The following is a 20,281-nucleotide window of genomic DNA, read 5'->3' on the forward strand; positions in this document are numbered from 1 at the left end:
AGATTTTAGAAATTCCCTGCCGGCATAACTTGCCAGCCAACAATTTCATTTTGGCAATGTTATCCTCTTTGTGTAGCAGAGTTATGTCAGGGTATAAGACTAAATATATTTGAGACCAAGATGGAAATCATCAGATATCCCAATAGCAACAAATCTTTAGCTTCATTCAGACCACTTAGTAAACTTAAATTAACAACTCTGTTCCAGTTTGAAAAGGAAAGAATTGTAAAACATGTAAAAATGCTAGCATACCATAATTATGGATTTTATAATTTTAGCTCTCTGGGGAATGGACATTCCCTCAACCCATGGAACATTTTACATATCTTCCTCAAATTTGACTCATATATGTTCCTACCAAAAAGGTGACTGTGCAAGAAACATGGGCCTAAACCAAGGCAGTGATGATAGAGAATGAGAAGAAAGTATGGTTGTGAGAGGAAACCTAGTACTGAGGCCTGAGTGATGGGTCATGGTTGAGGACTAAGCCTACTACAGCACTGAGATACTTTAACTTAGGCCCCTGGATAATTGGTGGGATCATTCACCAAAATACCAGAAGAGATAAAAGCTCTCGAAAGGAAAGAAAATGAATTCAATTTTGGTTTTGAAATGTTTGTGGTACCTGGAATATCTGTGTAAAACTGTCCAACTTTTATATCCTTCTATTTACATCTGTGGTTAGTTTAGTCCTTCACTCATATAGATTTAAATGTGCTGCTTTTGCTTTTATGAAGGAGATTGAAAATGGAAACTGTCTGTATTGCCTTCATACTTAAAGTTACTGGGTTTGATTTAATGTAGGCATCATCATGAAAATTTTGTGGGCTATCAAGATGACAACCTATTTCAGGATGAAATGAGATATCTCCGTTCAACATCTGTACCTGCCCCGTACATATCAGTAACTCCTGATGCAAGTCCTAATGTATTTGAAGAGCCAGAAAGCAATATGAAGTCTATGCCACCAAGGTATTTGGGTTCTCTCCTCTCTGTTGAATAGCCAGTGTTTGGTTTGGAAGAATGACAGCTGGAAAAGAATGGTCTAGAAGTTTTTTAGTACATCCTTCCATCTCAAAAAGGACATTGAGTCAGCTCTACTAACTATTAGAGCAGTAAGAAAAAGCCTTACATACATGAAGTAAGGTACAAGGTCTTTGATAGCAGAAGCAGACTAGTTGGAAAAAACCACTAATGAAGTTATAGTAAAACTTCCCATTATATGATGTCATTTAGTGCTGTAGTAAACCAGACTAGAGAAAGGTCACTTTGAGGCAGTACTTAGGGAAAGTTACATGAGAGAGGAAGCACTGAAAATAAACCTTGAACTTCTTGAAATATTGCTTACAATTTTCTCCTACCCACTCACCCCCAATTAGGTATAGTAGTATCAGAATAAAGTGCTTTTTGGAAACTGAATAGAAGTATATAAATGTAATACAGAGGGAACTGGGTACCACTAAGACTTTTAAAAAGAGGAATGACATGGTAAACATGCAAGGATAATCTGACAGTTCAATTGAGAAGCTGATACATTTAGTCAAAGATTTCAGTTAGCTATGTGGAATTGAATAATGTTGACAATGATTATGAAACAAGGTAGATAAATGAAGTATTTTGTAGGAAAAGTTAAATTAACATATCCCTATACCCTGGTCATTCAGGAATCAAGCAGCCCAAACCGACATCTAGGCACATTAACCCCAGTCAGTTATGTACGTTTATAGTCCATTCAAATAAGAACGTACACACACTTAGAGAGGTGGTAAGTTAAGAAAATGGCCAGGGGGTTAGCCACTAACTAGAAAATATATAAGATTTACTGAGGGACATAAGATTCAAACATGGCTTGAATGATGGAAAAGAAATAACTCCAGAACTCAAGATGAGCAAAAATGTCACAATTTGGAATGAAGTGACAGAAAAAAAGAACAAATGAAAAGAACAGTTTGTAAATTTGTCTTAGAGGAAAAGGAAGGGAAGCTACTTCTCTTTTTAATAAAATGCCGCATAAAGGAAATTATATAACCATCTTAATAACTTTACAAGTGTTTTTTAATGGTGGTATAGTTAATAGAAAAAATTGTTAGTTTATTTTAACCTGAATGAAAATCACTAAGTTCTCATATAGACTGTTCTAACTATAATATAACTGCAATGCTAAAAACTAGTTTTTTGCCTCTCATTACACTACTTAAAGAGAGAATATTAAGTTGGCTTTGAATTTGTGTTTTTTCACATGAAATACAGGTTCACATATTTGATTACACTATTATAAACTAAATATAGTTTTTCTTCATTTACTTTTTCACCTAAATTTTTATCAGTCGGTCCTCTTATTTTATCTGCAGTTTGGAAACTAGTCCCATAACTGATACTGATCTTGCAAAGAGAACTGTCTTCCAAAGATCATACTCAGTTGTTGCTTCTGAATATGATAAACAACACTCCATTTTACCTGCACGAGTTAAAGCCATTCCTAGAAGAAGAGTTAACAGTGGAGACACTGGTAAGTATAAAGATAAAAAGGGAAAATTGAATAACCCAAATAGTTTTATTTGCAGATATTTTTTTCTTTTTTTAAAAAATACATTTTTACTGACTTGAAAGAGAAAGGGAAAGAGAGATGGAAACATCAATGATGAGAGAGACTCATTGATTAGCTGCCTCCTGCATGCCTCCTACTGGTGATTGAGCCCACAACTCTGGCATGTGCCCTGACTGGGAATCGAACAGTGACCTCCTGGTTCATAGGTCGATGCTCACCCACTGAGCTACACTGGCAGGGCACAGATATTTTTTAATATTCAATATTTGAAGGGAAAGAAATGAATTAATTTTAAATTGTGGTAGACATTCCTTCTATGTAGCATGGCTCTAAGTGTGCCTCTCTAAATTTTGTTTCGTAGTGGGTTTTTTTTAATCCTCACTGAGGATAATTTTCCATTGATTTTTAGAGAGAGTGGAAGAGAGAGGTAAAGAGAGAGAAATATCAATGTGAGAGAAACACATAAATTGGTTGCCTCCTGCAGGGCCCTGACCAGGGCCCCGGACAGAGGAGCCTGCAACCAAGGTACGTGCCCTTGACTGGAATCAAACCTGGGACCCTTTGGTCCGCAGGCTGATGCTCTATCCACTGAGCCAAACCAGCTAGGGCATAAATTTTGCATCTCAGTTTAAAGAGACACCCAAAGATCATCCAGTGATTACTCAAGAATAAATTGACATTTAAAATCTTACTTGTTAGGCATCTAAGCCAAATGTTGCTACCATTATCCCTTCAACTAAGCTTCAGTGAACAAGCAATTCCAGTGACTTATACTTTCACAGTTATCTTCTCCCTCCCAATAGAAGCTTAAACTCTTTACAGCTAAGAGAATAAAATTTGTGGTTTTGAAACTCTTAATCAGTAAAAAAGTCAGGTAATCTGGAGGAGTTGGTATCAAGACCCAAATTGGGGATGGTTGACTCTGTCCCAAGAGTAAAGAAAGAAAACCAAGAGAAGAGATAATATGGTTATTAGGTAGATCACTAGTAAAATGAAGATATGGCTTAATATTTATAGGTAGATGACTTTTTATCTTATTGAAGATCTTCAAGAAAAATACTGAGCATCCCCCAATGATTTCTATGTTCATTTAACAAATATTTTTGAGCTTTTATTGAGGCATATTCATTACAAAGCATTTAGAAAATGTTGGGGATGAAATACAGATTTCATTTAAGGAGAAAAATCACTTAGTGTTTAGTGTTTTCGAAGCATGAACTTTAGATTCAACCCGGCATTCAAAACTTACCCCCTACAACTTAATAGCTGTATGACTTTAGGGAAGTAAGATATTTAATCTTTTTAAGCCTCAAGAAATATTTAAGTCATTGTGATTTATGTGAAGTGAAAAAAAAAATCCCAAAGCTCTAAAGTGAATAAGTTAGATGCTATTATTTTTAAATATAATCTTAAGTATATTAACCTGATGTATTGCCTATGAAAATTAATACCTTTTTTTCTTAATAGAAGTTGGTTCTTCTCTCTTGAGACATCCATCTCCTGAGCTTTCCCGGCTAATCTCAGCCCACAGCTCTCTTTCCAAAGGAGAACGAAATTTCCAATGGCCAGTTTTAGCTTTTGTTATACAGCATCATGATCTAGAAGGTCTTGAAATAGCAATGAAACAGGCCCTAAGGAAATCTGCTTGTCGAGTTTTTGCTATGGAGGTATGAATACATCAGCGTGGTTATTGATTCATTGATCATACAAATCATGTGATGATTCTATTTAATGATGTCACCTTTTTACCAAACAGAAATTGCAATAAGTTAAGAGACATTAGCCAATTGAAAATATCAAATGTTCCCATCAAAATTAAACTCTTAAGTTTATGAATAGAAATGAATTTAGAGTTCCATATGTAAGCATTCTAAAGAAATTTATTTCTACATTGCTTTATTATTTGAATCCTTGTATTATCTTTTTTGAAAAAGTTTTTGTCATCACAGTGTTATTTCAGTTAGAATGATCATGCAAAGGGGATAAATATGCTTTTGAGTTATAAACCTAACAATTATAATTTATCTGAGTCTCTGTTCTCTGGAAATCATAGGATTGCTGAATATCATAGACTTACATAGAGTAAATTTTTTTCTTTATTACACATATGATAACCTACTGCTTTATTGATGGGAACAAATAAATATATTTAATTAAATGGTAGCTCGTGTTGAGCTTGAGAAACGGTCTATGTTGATCCTAAATGCAAGCTGGGGGGAAAAATGTGTTTGAGTAAATTAAGACAAATTTTTAAAATAAAATGTGGTTTAAAAAAGTGTTTCGGTATTGCATTTTATAAGTATTATTTTTTCTATTATTATTAGTTTTTTAAATTAGGACCAAAATTTGTGACTATTTCAAGTTCATTGTATTTCAGTGAAACAAAGGTCAGGCTTCCTAGTCTTCCTTGAAACACTTAATCTGGAAGTACTTTGTTTCCAATTAAGAAAAGCCCTGAATTTTTTTACTTATATATTTTCTTTTCATTTTGAACTCATTTAACCATTATTTATTCAGGCTTTCAACTGGCTTCTATGCAATGTCATCCAAACAACTTCTCTCCATGATATTCTATGGCATTTTGTGGCATCACTGACTCCTGCTCCAGTGGAACCAGAGGAAGAAGAGGATGAGGAAAATAAAACAAACAAAGAAAATGCAGAACAAGTAAGACAGATTTTTGTTTTTTTAATTGTCAGTATTTTTATAGGACAGTAGAAATACCTTCAGATAGTATAATAATTTGCATGAGGTCATGCACAGATTATATAACCTAAAGAAAAGAATACAATTTCAATGCTATGAGCAACATATTAAATTTACTTAGTGTTCTCTCTGGCAAAAATGCTGTCAGTCAATTCTGATTTCTCACTAAGCATCATTATCATTAATCAACTGGAAGAAACTGTTACAGTACAATATTAAATAAACAGGGCAACATTATTACATAGATCAGTCTACTTTACAATTCTGTAAGATATCAGCATTGATTCTGTGTAGGGACATGAAATTCCAGTGTTTGTTTGTCTTGAAGGGACTTGGATTTTATTGGAGACAGCCTGCATAATGGACAAATATTGAACTAGGACACTGGAAGCCTGGGACCAGCCTGGTTTTTACCTCTGGGCTTCATTTCCATATCTGGAATAAAATTAGAGGACTAAATCTTTCATTTAAATATCAAAACTGTCACAATAGTTAGAGAATAAAAAAAAACACTAGTATCACATCCAAAACAGTGATCCAGGAAGATTAAAAGTAAGAAAAAAGATAACATCAGAAAAACTAGACTTCGAGAAAAATTATTAAGAGGGATAAAGAGGCTGTCTACAAAATTGTAAAAGATTAATTTTGAGCATGTATGTGCCTAATAAAGCCTTTAAGAAATAAGTAAAAATTGACAGAACTATAAGGAAAAATAGAAAAAATACACAGTTACAATGTGAGATTGTTACATACCTGTAACAGCATTCTATCCCTACGTAACTAACCACCGCAAAACTCACTGAGTTAAAACAACTACTTTATTGGCTCACAAGTCTTTGGCTCAGCAATCTGGGTGAGGCTCAAAGAGAAGAATAGCTCATTTCTTCTGCTGATAGATTTGTGATTACACCAGAATAGATACTTTTATGTGGTTTTCATTCCTACAAATAATACAAACATGATTAATCTTTCTTTTTTCAATCTTTATTGTTTAAAGTATTATATATGTCTCCTTTTTCACCCATTGACCTCTCCCCAGCCACCCCAACCTCCCAGCACATTCACTTACCCCTCCTAGTGTCTGTGTCCATTGGTTATGCTTATATGCATGCATACAAGTCCTTTGATTGATCTCTTACCCCCCCCCATACCTTCCCCTGCCTTCCCTCTGAAGTTTAATGGTCTGTTTGATGCTTCTCTGTCTCTGTATCTATTTTTGTTCATCAGTTTATGTTGTTCATTATATTCCACAGATGAGTGAGATCATGTGATATTTGTCTTTCTTTGACTGGCTTATATAGCTTAGCATAATGCTCTCCAGGTCCATCTATGCTGTTTCGAGTGATAGGAGTTGTTGTTGTTTTTTTAAAGGGGAGAATGATGATTTTTATTTTTTTATTGTAATATATTTTATTGATTTTTTACAGAGAGGAAGGGAGAGGGATAGAGAGTTAGAAACATCGATGAGAGAGAAACATCGATCAGCTGCTTTCTGTACACTCCCTACTGGGGATGTGCCCACAACCAAGGTACATGCCCTTGACCGGAATTAAACCTGGGACCCTTGAGTCCGCAGGCTGACGCTCTATCCACTGAGCCAAACTGGTTAGGGTTTTTTTTTGTGTGTTTTTTTTTTACAGCAGCGTAGTATTCCATCGTGTAGATGTGCCACAGTTTTTAATCTACTCATCTGCTGATGGGCACTTAGGCTGTTTCCAAATATTAGCTATTGTAAATTGTGCTGCTATGAACATAGGTGTTTCTGATTGGTGTTTATGATTTCTTGGGATATATTCCTAGAAGTGGGATTACTGGGTCAAATGGGAGTTCCATTTTTAATTTTTTGAGGAAACTCCATACTGTTTTCCATAATGACTGTACCAGTCTGCATTCCCACCAGCAGTGCAAGAGGGTTGCTTTTTCTCCAAGTCCTCTCCAGCACTTGTCATTTGTCAATTTGTTGATGATAGCCATTCTGACAGGTGTGAGATGGTACCTCGTTGTTGTTTTGACTGGCATCTCTCGGATGATTAGTGACTTTGAGTATGTTTTCATAAGTCTCTTGGCCTTCTATATGTCCACTTTCGAAAAGTGTCTATTTAAGTTCTTTGCCCATTTTTTATTGGATTGTTTATCTTCTTTTTTGTTAAGATGTATGAGTTCCCTATAAATTTTTGAGATTAGGCCCTTATTGGATATAACATTGGCAAATATGTTCTCCCATACAGTGGGCTTTCTTGTTGTTTTGTGATGGTTTCTTTTGCTGTGCAGAAACTTTTATTTTGATATAGTCCCATTTGTTTATTTTCTCTTTAGTTTCCATTGCCCTAGGACAGTGATGGCGAACCTATGACATGCGTGTCAGAGGTGACACACAAACTCATTTTTTTGATTGATTTTTCTTTGTTAAATGGCATTTAAATATATAAAATAAATATCAAAAAATAAGTCTTTGTTTTACTATGGTTGCAAATATCAAAAAATTTCTATATGTGACATGGCACCAGAGTTAAGTTAGGGTTTTTCAAAATGCTGACACGCCCTAGGAGCTGTGTCTGTAAAGATATTGCTCCAACAAATGTCTGCTATTTTACTTCCTGTGACTTCTTCTAAGATTTTTATGGTTTCTCATCTTACATTTAAGTCCTTTATCCATTTTGTGTTTATTTTTATGTATGGTGTAAGTTGGTGGCCTAGTTTCATTTTTTTTGCATGTATCCAATTTTCCCAACACCATTTATGGAAGAGACTGTCTTGACTCCATTGTATGCTCTTGCCTCCTTTGTCAAATATTAATTGAGCATAATGGTTTGGGTCGATTTCTGGGTTCTCTCTTCTGTTCCATTGGTCTATACATATGTCTGTTCTTGTGCCAGTACCAGGCAGTTTTGAGAACAGTGGATTTGTAGTATAGCTTGATATCTGGTATTGTGATCCCTCCAACTTTGTTCTTCTTTCTCAAGATTGCTGCTGCTATTCGGGGTCTTTTTTTATTCCATATGAATTTTTGCAGAGTTTGTTCTAGGTCTGTGAAATATGCCATTGGTATTTTAATGGAGATTGCATTAAATCTATAGATTGCTTTGGGTAGTATGGACATTTTAATGATGTTGATTCTACCAATCCATGAACACGGTATATTCTTCCATTTGTTTATGTCTTCCTCCATCTCTTTTTTCAATGACCTCTAGTTTTCCACGTACGGGTCTTTTACCTCCTTAGTCAAGTTTATTCCTAGGTATCTTATTTTTTCACGTGCAATCTTAATGTATGTTTTGGGTATGGTTTGGTTTTGTTGTTTACATTTCTGTTACAGGAGTATTTGAAAGTAACACAATACTTTTAAGTATACATAAGATGCTTTTGTGGGGGAAATTCCTTTCAATACAACTAGTCAACTTGCTTTCAATTTCTGTCTCAGGACAAAGATACAAGAGTATGTGAACATCCACTCTCAGATATAGTGATTGCAGGTGAAGCCGCTCATCCTTTACCACATACATTTCATCGCTTACTTCAAACAATCTCCGATCTTATGATGTCTCTCCCCAGTGGCAGTTCATTACAGCAAATGGCCCTAAGGTAATTTTATATCTAAATATTCTAGGTACATTGGAGAGGATATTTTATGGGCTATTCAAAGTTCAAAATGCTTGGAAGGCCCTTTAAATAGTAAGATATGAAGAATCCCTATATATGTGAATGGTGCCTCCCTCATTCCTGTCATAACTATAATTGTTCCTCTTCTTAGCTTACACTTGTTTGCTCCTCTATATATTATGAATCTTTTTTACTTTTCCCTCTTTCCTAACCAAAATTACTTTTCTGAGTGCTGCCTAAGAGTAGAATCTTAAATGTCACAAAATGAGAGAGGGAAAATGAAATTTGAAAAACATAAATCAAAATAGGATTTTGAATTGAAAATAATCTTAAGAAAAATGAAGTTATATATAACTAATCTTAAAACTTCCTTGAGGAGCATCACCTCCTTTTAAGTCCAAACCTGCTGCGTTTTTAACATTTACATTGTGAACCTTGTTATTAGATCCACATATACTGGAGACTAACATATAAATAAATCCTCTTTTGATTTTTATAAAAGATAGGTCATTGCAGTGATTTGGGCTACCCATACCCCTAATGGGTAAGACCAACAGAGGGGAGATTTTATTTCCTCTTCACAAAATTTTTGAAGTGCAAATAGTATGGAATTGTAAGACTAATAAATTTGAGAGTCTGTCATAGTTTGTCTACAAAACTGATTTATTACATTTTTTTGCTTCTATAGCTTTCATCTTCATGTATACAACCCTCCTATATAATAAAAGGGTAATATGCAAATTGATCCTAACAGCAGAACGACTGGAAACAACGGTCGCTATGGTGCACACTGACCACCAGGGGGCAGATGCTCAATGCAGGAGCTGCCCCCTGGTGGTCAGTGTGCTTCCATAGGGGAAGTGCAGCTCAGCCAGAAGCTGGCTCATGGCTGGCCAGTGCAGCAGCAGTGTCAGGAGCCTCTCCCGCCTCTGCGGCAGCACTAAGGATGTCCGACTAACAGCTTAGGCCTGCTCCCCCTAGGCTGTCAGAGGGATGTCTGACTGCCTGCTTGGGCCTGGTCCCCCCAGGCAGTAGGCTTAAGCTATCAGTTGGACATCCCTCTAGGGGACCCGGATTGCAAGAGGGCACAGGCCGGGCTGAGGGAAACCCCCTGCCCCCACCGAGTACATGAATTTTCGTGCACCGGGCCTCTAGTTTATCTATATTTAAAATGAGTGAACTTGCCTTAGAACTTATCCCATTTTTTCTTAGAAATTAATTTTACTTTATAAAAGCACCAATACTAATGTTTTGTTTCCTGAAGTTTTTAAGTTTCCATTTTTACCTAGATCATTACGATTTCTTAAAATGTTAGGATTTCTTAGAAATTCCTGAAAAAGAATTATTTAATATATTGCTTATGTCTTTTTAGATGCTGGAGTCTGAAATTCAAGCAATCTGATCACCAGTTCCTCCATCAGAGCAATGTATTTCATCACATTAACAACATTTTGTCAAAATCAGATGATGGAGATAGCGAAGAGAGTTTTAGCATCAGTATACAATCTGGCTTTGAAGCTATGAGTCAGGTCAGTCATTTAACAATTATCCTGTTTCTATACAACAGCGTATTATTTCTTATTTCATGTCTGTTTTATTATCATGGGAGATTTCCATTTGAGTATTATAATTACTTATAATTGTTTCTGGTAGGAATTATGCATAGTAATGTGCTTAAAGGACTTAACCAGCATTGTTGACATAAAAACTTCAAGCCGGCCTGCCATGATTGGCAGTTTGACAGATGGTTCCACAGAAACCTTTTGGGAATCAGGAGATGAGGATAAAAACAAAACTAAGAACATCACCATTAACTGTGTAAAAGGAATCAACGCTCGCTATGTTTCTGTTCACGTGGACAATTCCCGAGATCTTGGGGTAAGAAAGGAATTTAATTTGTGGCACATTGGTTCTTTTCAGACAGTTAGTGATCATGTACTCTCATTTCTGAGTTTAGCAAAAAGATGGAACTTTACCAACCACACAGCATTTTGTATTTACCAAAGAAACCGTAAGTCTAACAACAGATTAATATGACTGGGGGTGCTGTGGAATACCATTTCAAGAAAGAGGTCTTATTACAAATATAGCATGGCTACATCTGAGCAAAATAAATGTCTCCTCTATATTTTTCTACCTCTGTGCCCTTGTTTTAGCTAGTCCCTTGGCCTGAAGTCATCCCCTTAAACTCACTCTCATTTCCTCCATATCTCTAGACCCAGCAGAGAAAGCCTCTCCCAGCACCTCCTCTATAAAAATTACTCTTTCCTTTCTCTGAGTTATTTGTATATTACTCTGATGGCACTTAATACATTTTGACCTACCAGTATACTTTCACAGTTTTCTATTCCTAAGCCTCACCCCAAGCTGTCATGGAGGGAGTGAGGGGACTTTCTGTACTAACCCAAGTAATCATGATTTATACTTTACCTAGCCCTGCCTGTCCATATGTTTCAAATGGGTGAAGCACACTTTTAAAAATTACTAAACAAAGGGGAAAGAGTCCTATTTGAGTGTTAAGAACCACTGCCAAATCCCCATACTTCTAACCCCATTCCTAAGGAAGGTTATTTCTGAGAATTATTTTCCCCAAAAAATAGATGTGGCTTGTTAGCAGATACAGTGTTAATCTCCTTGGATCATTACCAAGCTGCTCCCATCTATTTGCATATTTCCTTTTCCAGGAAGAGCCAGAGTAGGGGGTTGGGTCTCAGAGAACCTGGATAGAATATGCCAACCACAGAAGTCCAGTACGCAAGTCAGAGCACTCCTTGCCATTCTTAGCCACTCCGAAGCCTGTCCATCAGTGCAGATTCAGTTCTTCCCTGGAGCTGGCTAAGAAAAAGGGGCATAGCTAATATATCATGAACTTACCTTACTAGAAGGTCAAGTGTAATAAATCAATACATTTTTCTGATTAGAACTCAAACTTATCTTTATTTTTTTTTGTTTTTTTTTTAATTAAATCTTTATTGTTTAGATTATTACAGTTGTTCCTCTTTTTTCCCCCCATAGCTCCCCTCCACCCAGTTCCCACCCCACCCTCTGCCCTTACCTCCCCCACTGTCCTCATCCATAGGTGTACGATTTTTGTCCAGTCTCTTCCCTTACCCCCACACCCCTTTCCCCCCTGAGAATAGTCCATTCCCTTTCTATGCCCCTGATTCTATTATATTCAGCAGTTTATTCTGTTCATCAGATTATTTATTCACTTGATTTTTAGATTCACTTGTTGATAGATGTGTATTTGTTGTTCATAATTTGTATCTTTACCTTTTTCTTCTTCTTCCTCTTCTTAAAGGATACCTTTCAGCATTTCATATAATACTGGTTTGGTGGTGATGAACTTCTTTAGCTTTTTCTTATCTGTGAAGTTCTTTATCTGACCTCCAATTCTAAATGATAGCTTTGCTGGGTAGAGTAATCTTGGTTGTAGGTTCTTGCTATTCATCACTTTGAATATTTCTTGCCACTCCCTTCTGCCCCGCATAGTTTCTGTTGAGAAATCAGCTGACAGTCGTATGGGTACTCCCTTGTAGGTAACTGACTTTTTTTCTCTTGCTGCTTTTAAGATTCTCTCTTTGTCTTTTGCTCTTGGCATTTTAATTATGATGTGTCTTGGTGTGGTCCTCTTTGGATTCCTTTTGTTTTGGGTTCTCTGCGCTTCCTGGACTTGTAAGTCTATTTCTTTCACCAGGTAGGGGAAGTTTTCTGTCATTATTTCTTCAAATATGTTTTCAATATCTTGTTCTCTCTCTTCTTCTGGCACCCCCATAATTCGGATGTTGGTTCACTTGAAGTTGTCCCAGAGGCTCCTTACACTATCTTCATATTTTTGGATTCTTTTTTCTTTTTTTTTTTTCCGGTTGGGTGTTTCTTGGTTCTTCGTATTTCAAATCTTTTACTTGATTCTTGCGATCCTCTAGTCTGCTGTTGGAACTCTGTATAATATTCTTTATTTCAGTCAGTGTATGCTTAATTTCTAGTTGATCCTTTTTCATATCCTCAAGGATCTCACTAGATTTCTTGAGGGTCTCACTCAACTTATCAGCGGTTTCTAGAAAATTCTTGAAAAACCTTAGAAGTGTGGTTTTGAACTCTATATCCTGTAGTTTGCTTTCCTCCATTTCTGTCATATGTGACCTGTTTTTTTGTCTCCGCATTTTTTATGTTTCCCTGTGTTGATAGAGTGGCTTTCTGTGCTAGGTGCCCTATAGGGCCCAGTGGCTCAGCCTCCCCAATTACCTGAGGTGGACACTCTTGGTGCACCCCTTTGTGGGCTTTGTGCACAGTCTCGTTGTAGTTAAGCTTTGATTGTTGTAGGTATCACTGGGAGGAATTGACCTCCAGGCCAATTGGCTGTGAGAATCAGCTGTGTCTGTAGTGGGAGAACTTCTGTGCTGGAGATACCCTTCTGGGGCAAGACTTGCTTCAGTGGAGCTTTGGTTCTCACTGAGTCTGCCCCCTGAGTGTGTCCCTTATGGATCTGAGGAGTTGTAATCTGGATGGTCCCACTCTGACCACTGGGTACACTGGCTCTTGGATCTCTAAGGAGGTGCTAATTTAGCCTCTGCCTGAGGCTATCCAGCAGGAGCTATGGAGAGATCTGCAGATTCCTCTTCTTTGGTTGGGGTTTGGAGGTGCCCAGATGAGGCCCAGCTGTGAAGCAATGCAAGCTGCTGTGGGGCCTTGGGCCTTCTTTTGGAAGTTCTCAGTCTCTCTGACCCAGATGGAGTCTGTTGGGTAATTTTCAGATTCAAAGGGCCAGGCCTTTCATATGCAAAAGCCTCTGTGCACAGCTTGGGTGGGGCGGGGTCTCAGGGGATCAACAGGGCAGAGCAAGCAGCTATGGCTGCTCCTCAGTCCTACCCTAAGAGGCCCCGCCTCTCAGTGTCCCGCAGTAATCGCTGCAAGCACCTCTGAGAGAAAGCTGCCCCTGAGTTCAGACCGATGCCAGACAGTCCAGTTTCTCCCGTATGAGTCTGGGTCCCCAGAGACTCGCCCGAACGGAGTTCAGAGCGGGAGCATGTGTCTCACTCCCAATTGAAAAAGACAACCGTGTCCTCAGTTGCCAGCCCTTTCCATGTGTGCCTCCATACCTCTGCACTTTACTTCCACACCTCCTCTGAGTCTCAGTGTGCTTTTCTCTTTCCTTCTAGTTGTAGAATTTCCACTCAACCAGCCTTCCTGTGGTTCTGGATGATGTCCGTTTTGTCTTTTAGTTGTATTTTTGAAGTGGTTGTGCAAGGCAGCAATTTCTGGTGTTTACCTATGCCGCCATCTTGGTTTCTCCTACAAACTTACCTTTGATTCATGGTCCATTTTAAGCCAGGAAATATTCTCCCTCAGAACAGTGATTCTAATCAATTTGAAATGTCCACCTTTTAAAGGAGATCATCTTAACTCTTCATTTTTAAAAGTTTCAGTAGGTAAGCTGACATCTGCTTTTCTTTTAAGAAATTTCCTCGAAGTTACACATTCTTGAGGCTCACTTACTTCTGTGTCCCCCAGCCTGCCCACCAGAGTACCTTATAGACCAGCATATGTTGATTTGAATTCCATCAGCTTATAGCACTTAAAGTGTACAGTTCCCCAAGGAAGTAATATTAATCTGTTTCTTGATGTACTTTACATAAAATTTATTTAACCTTAAAGTCTGTGGCTCCAATGCCAGCATGACTCTTTTCACTAAAGAGTATTGAACTTCTACTGTTTGACATTTATTTTTTGTGTTAATGTTCCTTCTCTGGTTTAGCAAGGGTCTCCAGAGGATAGAACCCATCATTCTCATATATCCTTCTCCAAGTTCATAAAGGCACATTGTGACAGTCACAAGTATTAGTTAAGCCTTCCTTCTTTTTACTTAAAGAGAGAGTGGGACATGAGTGACAAGCAGAATTATTGAAAGCCTTCATGATAAAGAATTTAAGTGTTTAGAGTTTGAGTAAAAAGGGGGAATGGCAAGCAACTCTCTCAGAGCTCATGGAGAAAGGTTGAAATGTGAGATTTAAGGTAGAGTTTGTGAGAATAAGAAATTACTGGAGGTGAGAAATTATGGTTGGTTGGACAAATGGAGTGAGGTTAGTTGGGAAGGACCATTAAAGACAGACAGAAAAGTTGATGTAGACTTTAAGAAATCATTGAAAATTCTGGAAAAGGAATATGGCATAATAACTATTTGAATTGTCTATTTCAGAATAAAGTTACTTCAATGACCTTCTTAACTGGCAAAGCAGTAGAAGATTTGTGCAGAATAAAGCAGGTAATTAAAATTTTGTCATTAAATGTTTTGCTACCTAGGGAGAAATTTCTTCTCAGTCTCCACTGTTGAGTTCTAATTTTGGCATTATAAGAAATCATCTATTTAAAAATGCTAAATTGACAAGTGGTCCATATAAAGGAACAATTACAACCATCCATGTACTAAAATTGTACCCATTACTGCCCTAACTTATCATAGATTTGATTCACAATTGACACCTGAATTCACCTACACTTCAGGTTAAAACATAGGTTGTTGTCCTCTAAAAATCTGTCACTTATAATATTGCAACTACATCCAGTTTACAAGTCAATTTATAAACCAACTCTAGAAACAGGTTAGATTTTATCTGGGAATGTATCTGAGATTATAAACTCAGATGGGAGAAATTTTATCAGAGCTGTTCTTCTATAGCTACTTTGTCCCATGGACACTGACCATTTATTGTTGGTTTTTAATCATATTGAAAGAATGAATTAAGATTAGATTAAACAAACAATAAATTTTGTTTAAATTGTTAAAGAATTTGGGGAATCCAAACGGTGTAACTCAGTGGTTGAGCATCAACCCATGAACCAGAAGGTCACGGTTCGATTCCCTGCCAGGGCACATGTCTGGGTTTGGAGCTCTATCTCCAGTAGGGGGCATGCAGGAGACAGCCAATGGATGATTCTCTCTCATCATTGATGTTTCTCCCTCTCCCTCCCTCTCTCTAAAAATCAATAAAAACATATTTTTTAAAAAAGAATTTGGGGAAATAATCTTATTCATTGAGATAGTGTTTGTTTATACATAATGCTCTTTTTAGGAAATTGACATCAATTAAAATTATATTAAATTAGATGTCTATAATATAAGTAATATAGACATCTTGGATTATTTCTTGTATGTCAAATGCCCTAAGAAAAATTTTCATTTTATCAAGTGAATAGTGTCAAAAACCATTTCACAGTGCATTGAAATTTAATCTTTGAATAAAGGCTATATTCTCAATGAAATATCTATATATATAAAAGCCCAGTGACTGAATGGTGGAACGACTGGTGGCTATGACGCGCACTGCAGCAGCCAACCATCCTGATCCAGATCCGGGCCCTGATCAGTCCCCCGGACCCCCACACCCCGCCCCCAGCTGGCCTGGCCCCCAATTGGCCCCCAACACCCCAATAGGGGCCGGGGCCGGCCGGCCAACTGCCCACAGCCCCTCCCCCCTGCCGGCCCCACCTGATGGACCCCCATTGGGGCAGGCCAGCTGGACTGCACCCATGCACGAATTCGTGCACCAGGCCTCTAGTTGTAAAATCATCACAAATATGAAGTTACTTATTATATAATTTTTTTAAAAAGTAAAACATAGATAACTGCATATCAAAATGCTTATCTTTAAATGGATTTAATGTGAAAATGCACAAAACAGAACCTTGTTGTGAGTGTTTCTACTTATGGTCAATATAGATAAAGTACAGTCATATAAATTGTGTGTAATGGTTTCACTTCTGTAACTTGTGCATTTTAATTCTCAACTCCATCCCTTAGTGACAATCCTTCTACTTGTGTTAACTTACTTTCTTCATCTGTATAATAGCTACTGTAGTATTACTTATCCTGACAAAGTTTAAATAAGATAATCAGTGTGAAATTACCTAGAAAACTTTACTCTGGATACAATTATGTGTATTTGTGCTGTTATTGGTGCTAAGTCTAGGACAGTGATAAAAAGTGATACAGCTGTGTCAGGTTTCTGTGCCCTTTCTGCTCTGCCAGGTTGATCTGGATTCCAGGCACATTGGTTGGATAACAAGTGAACTTCCAGGAGGGGATAATCACATCATCAAAATTGAATTAAAGGGCCCAGAAAATACACTGAGAGTTCGACAAGTAAAGGTCTTGGGCTGGAAGGATGGCGAAAGCACAAAAATTGCTGGCCAGATTTCAGCCAGTGTAGCCCAGCAGAGGAACTGTGAAGCTGAGACTCTGCGAGTGTTCAGACTCATCACATCACAGGTGAGTGTCCTCACTACGAATTCCAGCACAGGATATATTATTTCAACAATAATATCAAGAGGGTTGACAAAATATTTTGTAGAACTTACTAGAGATTGCTGGCTACAAATGTGGCCCATTTTTCGTGTCATAGCCCTAAACTCCTGTATTTCACTTTACCTTCATAATTCTGAAAAGCAGTGGTGTAGAGCAGGAACAACATGGTAATATTAATAAAGCCTGCACACAATCAGCTGATGAGTCTTCTACCTTTCACCGTGGTAATTCCTGCCATTAATTTCTTCTCATACCCTTGTCTTCTTCATCAGGTATTTGGAAAACTCATCTCTGGAGATGCTGAACCCACCCCTGAACAAGAGGAAAAAGCACTGTTGTCATCACCTGAAGGAGAGGAAAAAGTATACAATGTATTTATTTGTATTCTAAAAATATTTTTATTTCCCTTTTTCATTTTCTTTTGTTCAGTGAAGTAATCCATGTATTGTTATGTATTTAAATAGATATGTAATAATTAGTTTATGTGCAGTTCATATTTGTTACTTTAATTAGAAGATAAAGAAACTGTCAAAAGAAATTCATTATTCATGTGTGATCTAGCTAGTATTTTAAGTAGCAACAAAATTTACTCTATACTTTGGGCTGTTGTATTCAAGTGTTAGTATTTGTAAAATTAACTTAGTCATTTACTGTGCAGTATACCATCAGTCATCTTCTTCCTCCATTTTCTCTGTCTTCACAGTATAGCCTAAAGATCGTCTTCTCCATGAACTTTCTTCATGCTTTCCCCCAAACACAACATAGTTTCCCTCTGCTAAACTTCTTAGTAACCTCTATATGTCTCTTGGTTTCTCACTTGTTATGCTTATTTGTATACATGTTTTATCTCTTCTTCTACTGAATCATAGTCTCTTAAAAACCAAGTACATGTCTTGTTTGTCTTTGTATCCACCATGGCATAAACACCCATGTGTTGAGTAAATTTTTATTGGAATAACCTGTTCTTAGCACTATTTTTGAAATTTCTTCTAAAATACAGTTGTGTTACTTAATTTGGTCAAAAGCACTGTACCTAAGAGGAAACCCTCACTCGTTTCCAAAAAGGGAAGTCAACTCTGATTAATCTCATTATTTTTGTGTCTTTAGATGTTTCAAATAACCATCTTGGCAGCCCTTTGAAAGATACTTTAAAGGATTTACCTAGTTTAACACTGCCTTCTGAATCACCCACATTTTTCTATTAGGGGTCTATAAAAAAATAAGATTTCATAAACAGGTCATTTCTTTCAGCATCTTTTGCAGATATTATTTTAAAGACTACAAGACTCTGTAACTACTCATTAAACCAACTGAATTTTAACAAGTGACAGTTCTATCCTTTAACACCTTGAGAACTGGCCTCAAAAACACTTGCATTCTGTCCTAAATATTAAGCCCTTGCCCCCAATAAATCAACAAGGATACTATATATAGTATATAAATAACTTATTAAATATGTGAAAAAATTGCACTTGTGATAGGATTTCAGAGTACATTGAGATAGACCATTGTGCCCTGGAGTGATCAGAGAAGGCTTCTTGGGAGAATATTGGACATGAGTTAGACTTGAAAGAGAATGGATGAAAGTTAGATTAATCGGGAAATGGGCCCAAGAGTTCATTGGAGAGGCTGGCCTAATAGGAGAGTATATATTGAGCTGTTACGATTGAATAGGAAAGATTATACCAGCAGTTGGATGCCTATGAAATAACAACTTCTAAGAGAATCATTTTACATCAGTTTTTTTAAGTAAGGTTTACACAGAAAAATTTTATCCTTTTCAACTGTATCATTTGATGAATTTTGACCAATATGTATACAGCAGTGAAATCATCACTGTAATCAAGTTTTAAAGCACATCACTCCCAAAATTTTCCTCATGCTTCTTTGTAGTCAGTCCCCTCATCTCATGCTTAGACCTTGTCAACCACTTTAGTGTAGCATCTGTTTGGATCTTTCACTCATGTTTTTATATTGGGTTATTTGTATTATTATTGGGTTATAAAATCTCAGTATATTCAGGCTATACATCCTGTGTGTTCAAATATTTTCTCCTACTCTGAAGCTTATCTTTCAGAGAGCAGAAGTTCTATTTAATGAAGTCCACTATTTTTTTTTCTAAATGACTCATGATTTTTGTGTCGAACCTAAAATGTAAAGTCACAAATATTTTTACCATATTTTCTTCTAGAAACAGAGTTTTAGTTATTTTATTTAGAACTATATACATTTTAAGTTAATTTATCTGGATTCTCTATTTTATATCTTCTAAATATATATAAAAGCTTAATATGCAAAGTGTCCCCTCTGGAGTTCAACCGGGAGACTGGGAGTTTGATCACTCGCTATGACGTGCACTGACCACCAGGGGGCGGCACAGAACGAAGGAAGGCCCCAGCCGGCAGCCGGGGAAGGGAGGCCCTGGCCGGCAGCCAGAAGGCCCTGATCAGCCCTGATCGCCGACCAGGCCTAGGGACCCTACCCATGCACGAATTTTGTGCACCGGGTCTCTAGTATATATATGTAATGTTACACCACCATCTGACTGTCTTGATTACTGCAGCTATATAGAAAATCATGGAATCAAATTCCAACCTGGTTCTCTTTCAGTGCTGTTTTCTAGGTCCTTTGCATATTCATATAAAGCTTAAAATTAGTTTCTCAGTTCCCCTCCTGCCCCCCAAAATATATTCTTGTATATTGATTGAAATTGCACCAGATTGATAAGTCAATTTGGAGAGAATCGGTATCTTAATAATATTGAGTACTTTTATCCACAAGCATGATATAGTCTCTCCATTTATTTGGATCTTATTCAATTTCTGTCAGCAGTGTGCTGTAGTTCAGTGTATAGGTCTTATTAAATTGTTCCCTAAACATTTTATGGTTTTTATACTATTGTAAATGGTGTTTTCTTTTTGCTTTCCAGTTGTTCATTTCTAGCATATAGTTGACTTTTGTATATTGAATTACATCCTGTGATCTTAAGTCCACTTATTCTTGCTTTTTTGTGGAACCTTTGAGATTTTCTTCATAGATAATCATGTACTCTGTAAGAGTTGGCTTTATGTCTTCCTTTCCAATCTATATGCTTTAAATTTTTATTGTGTCTTTGGAATGTTGAA

General features: G+C 37.0%; 1 protein-coding gene across 1 annotated transcript in view; it reads left to right on the forward strand.

Annotated features, from left to right (window-relative positions):
* Nucleotides 1–20,281, forward strand: part of MYCBP2 (MYC binding protein 2, E3 ubiquitin protein ligase) — a 275,789-nt gene that overhangs the window by 226,115 nt on the left and 29,393 nt on the right. Inside the window, exons 59-68 of the mRNA XM_023751731.1 lie at nt 805–972; nt 2,352–2,509; nt 4,016–4,215; nt 5,066–5,215; nt 8,676–8,836; nt 10,227–10,383; nt 10,508–10,732; nt 15,051–15,116; nt 16,881–17,120; nt 17,429–17,527. Of these exons, the coding sequence (XP_023607499.1) occupies nt 805–972; nt 2,352–2,509; nt 4,016–4,215; nt 5,066–5,215; nt 8,676–8,836; nt 10,227–10,383; nt 10,508–10,732; nt 15,051–15,116; nt 16,881–17,120; nt 17,429–17,527 (1,624 nt within the window). The remainder of the gene's footprint in view (nt 1–804; nt 973–2,351; nt 2,510–4,015; nt 4,216–5,065; nt 5,216–8,675; nt 8,837–10,226; nt 10,384–10,507; nt 10,733–15,050; nt 15,117–16,880; nt 17,121–17,428; nt 17,528–20,281) is intronic.

Source organism: Myotis lucifugus, unplaced genomic scaffold, assembly GCF_000147115.1.
Source record: "Myotis lucifugus unplaced genomic scaffold, Myoluc2.0 scaffold_24, whole genome shotgun sequence".
Taxonomy (NCBI): Eukaryota; Metazoa; Chordata; class Mammalia; order Chiroptera; family Vespertilionidae; genus Myotis; species Myotis lucifugus.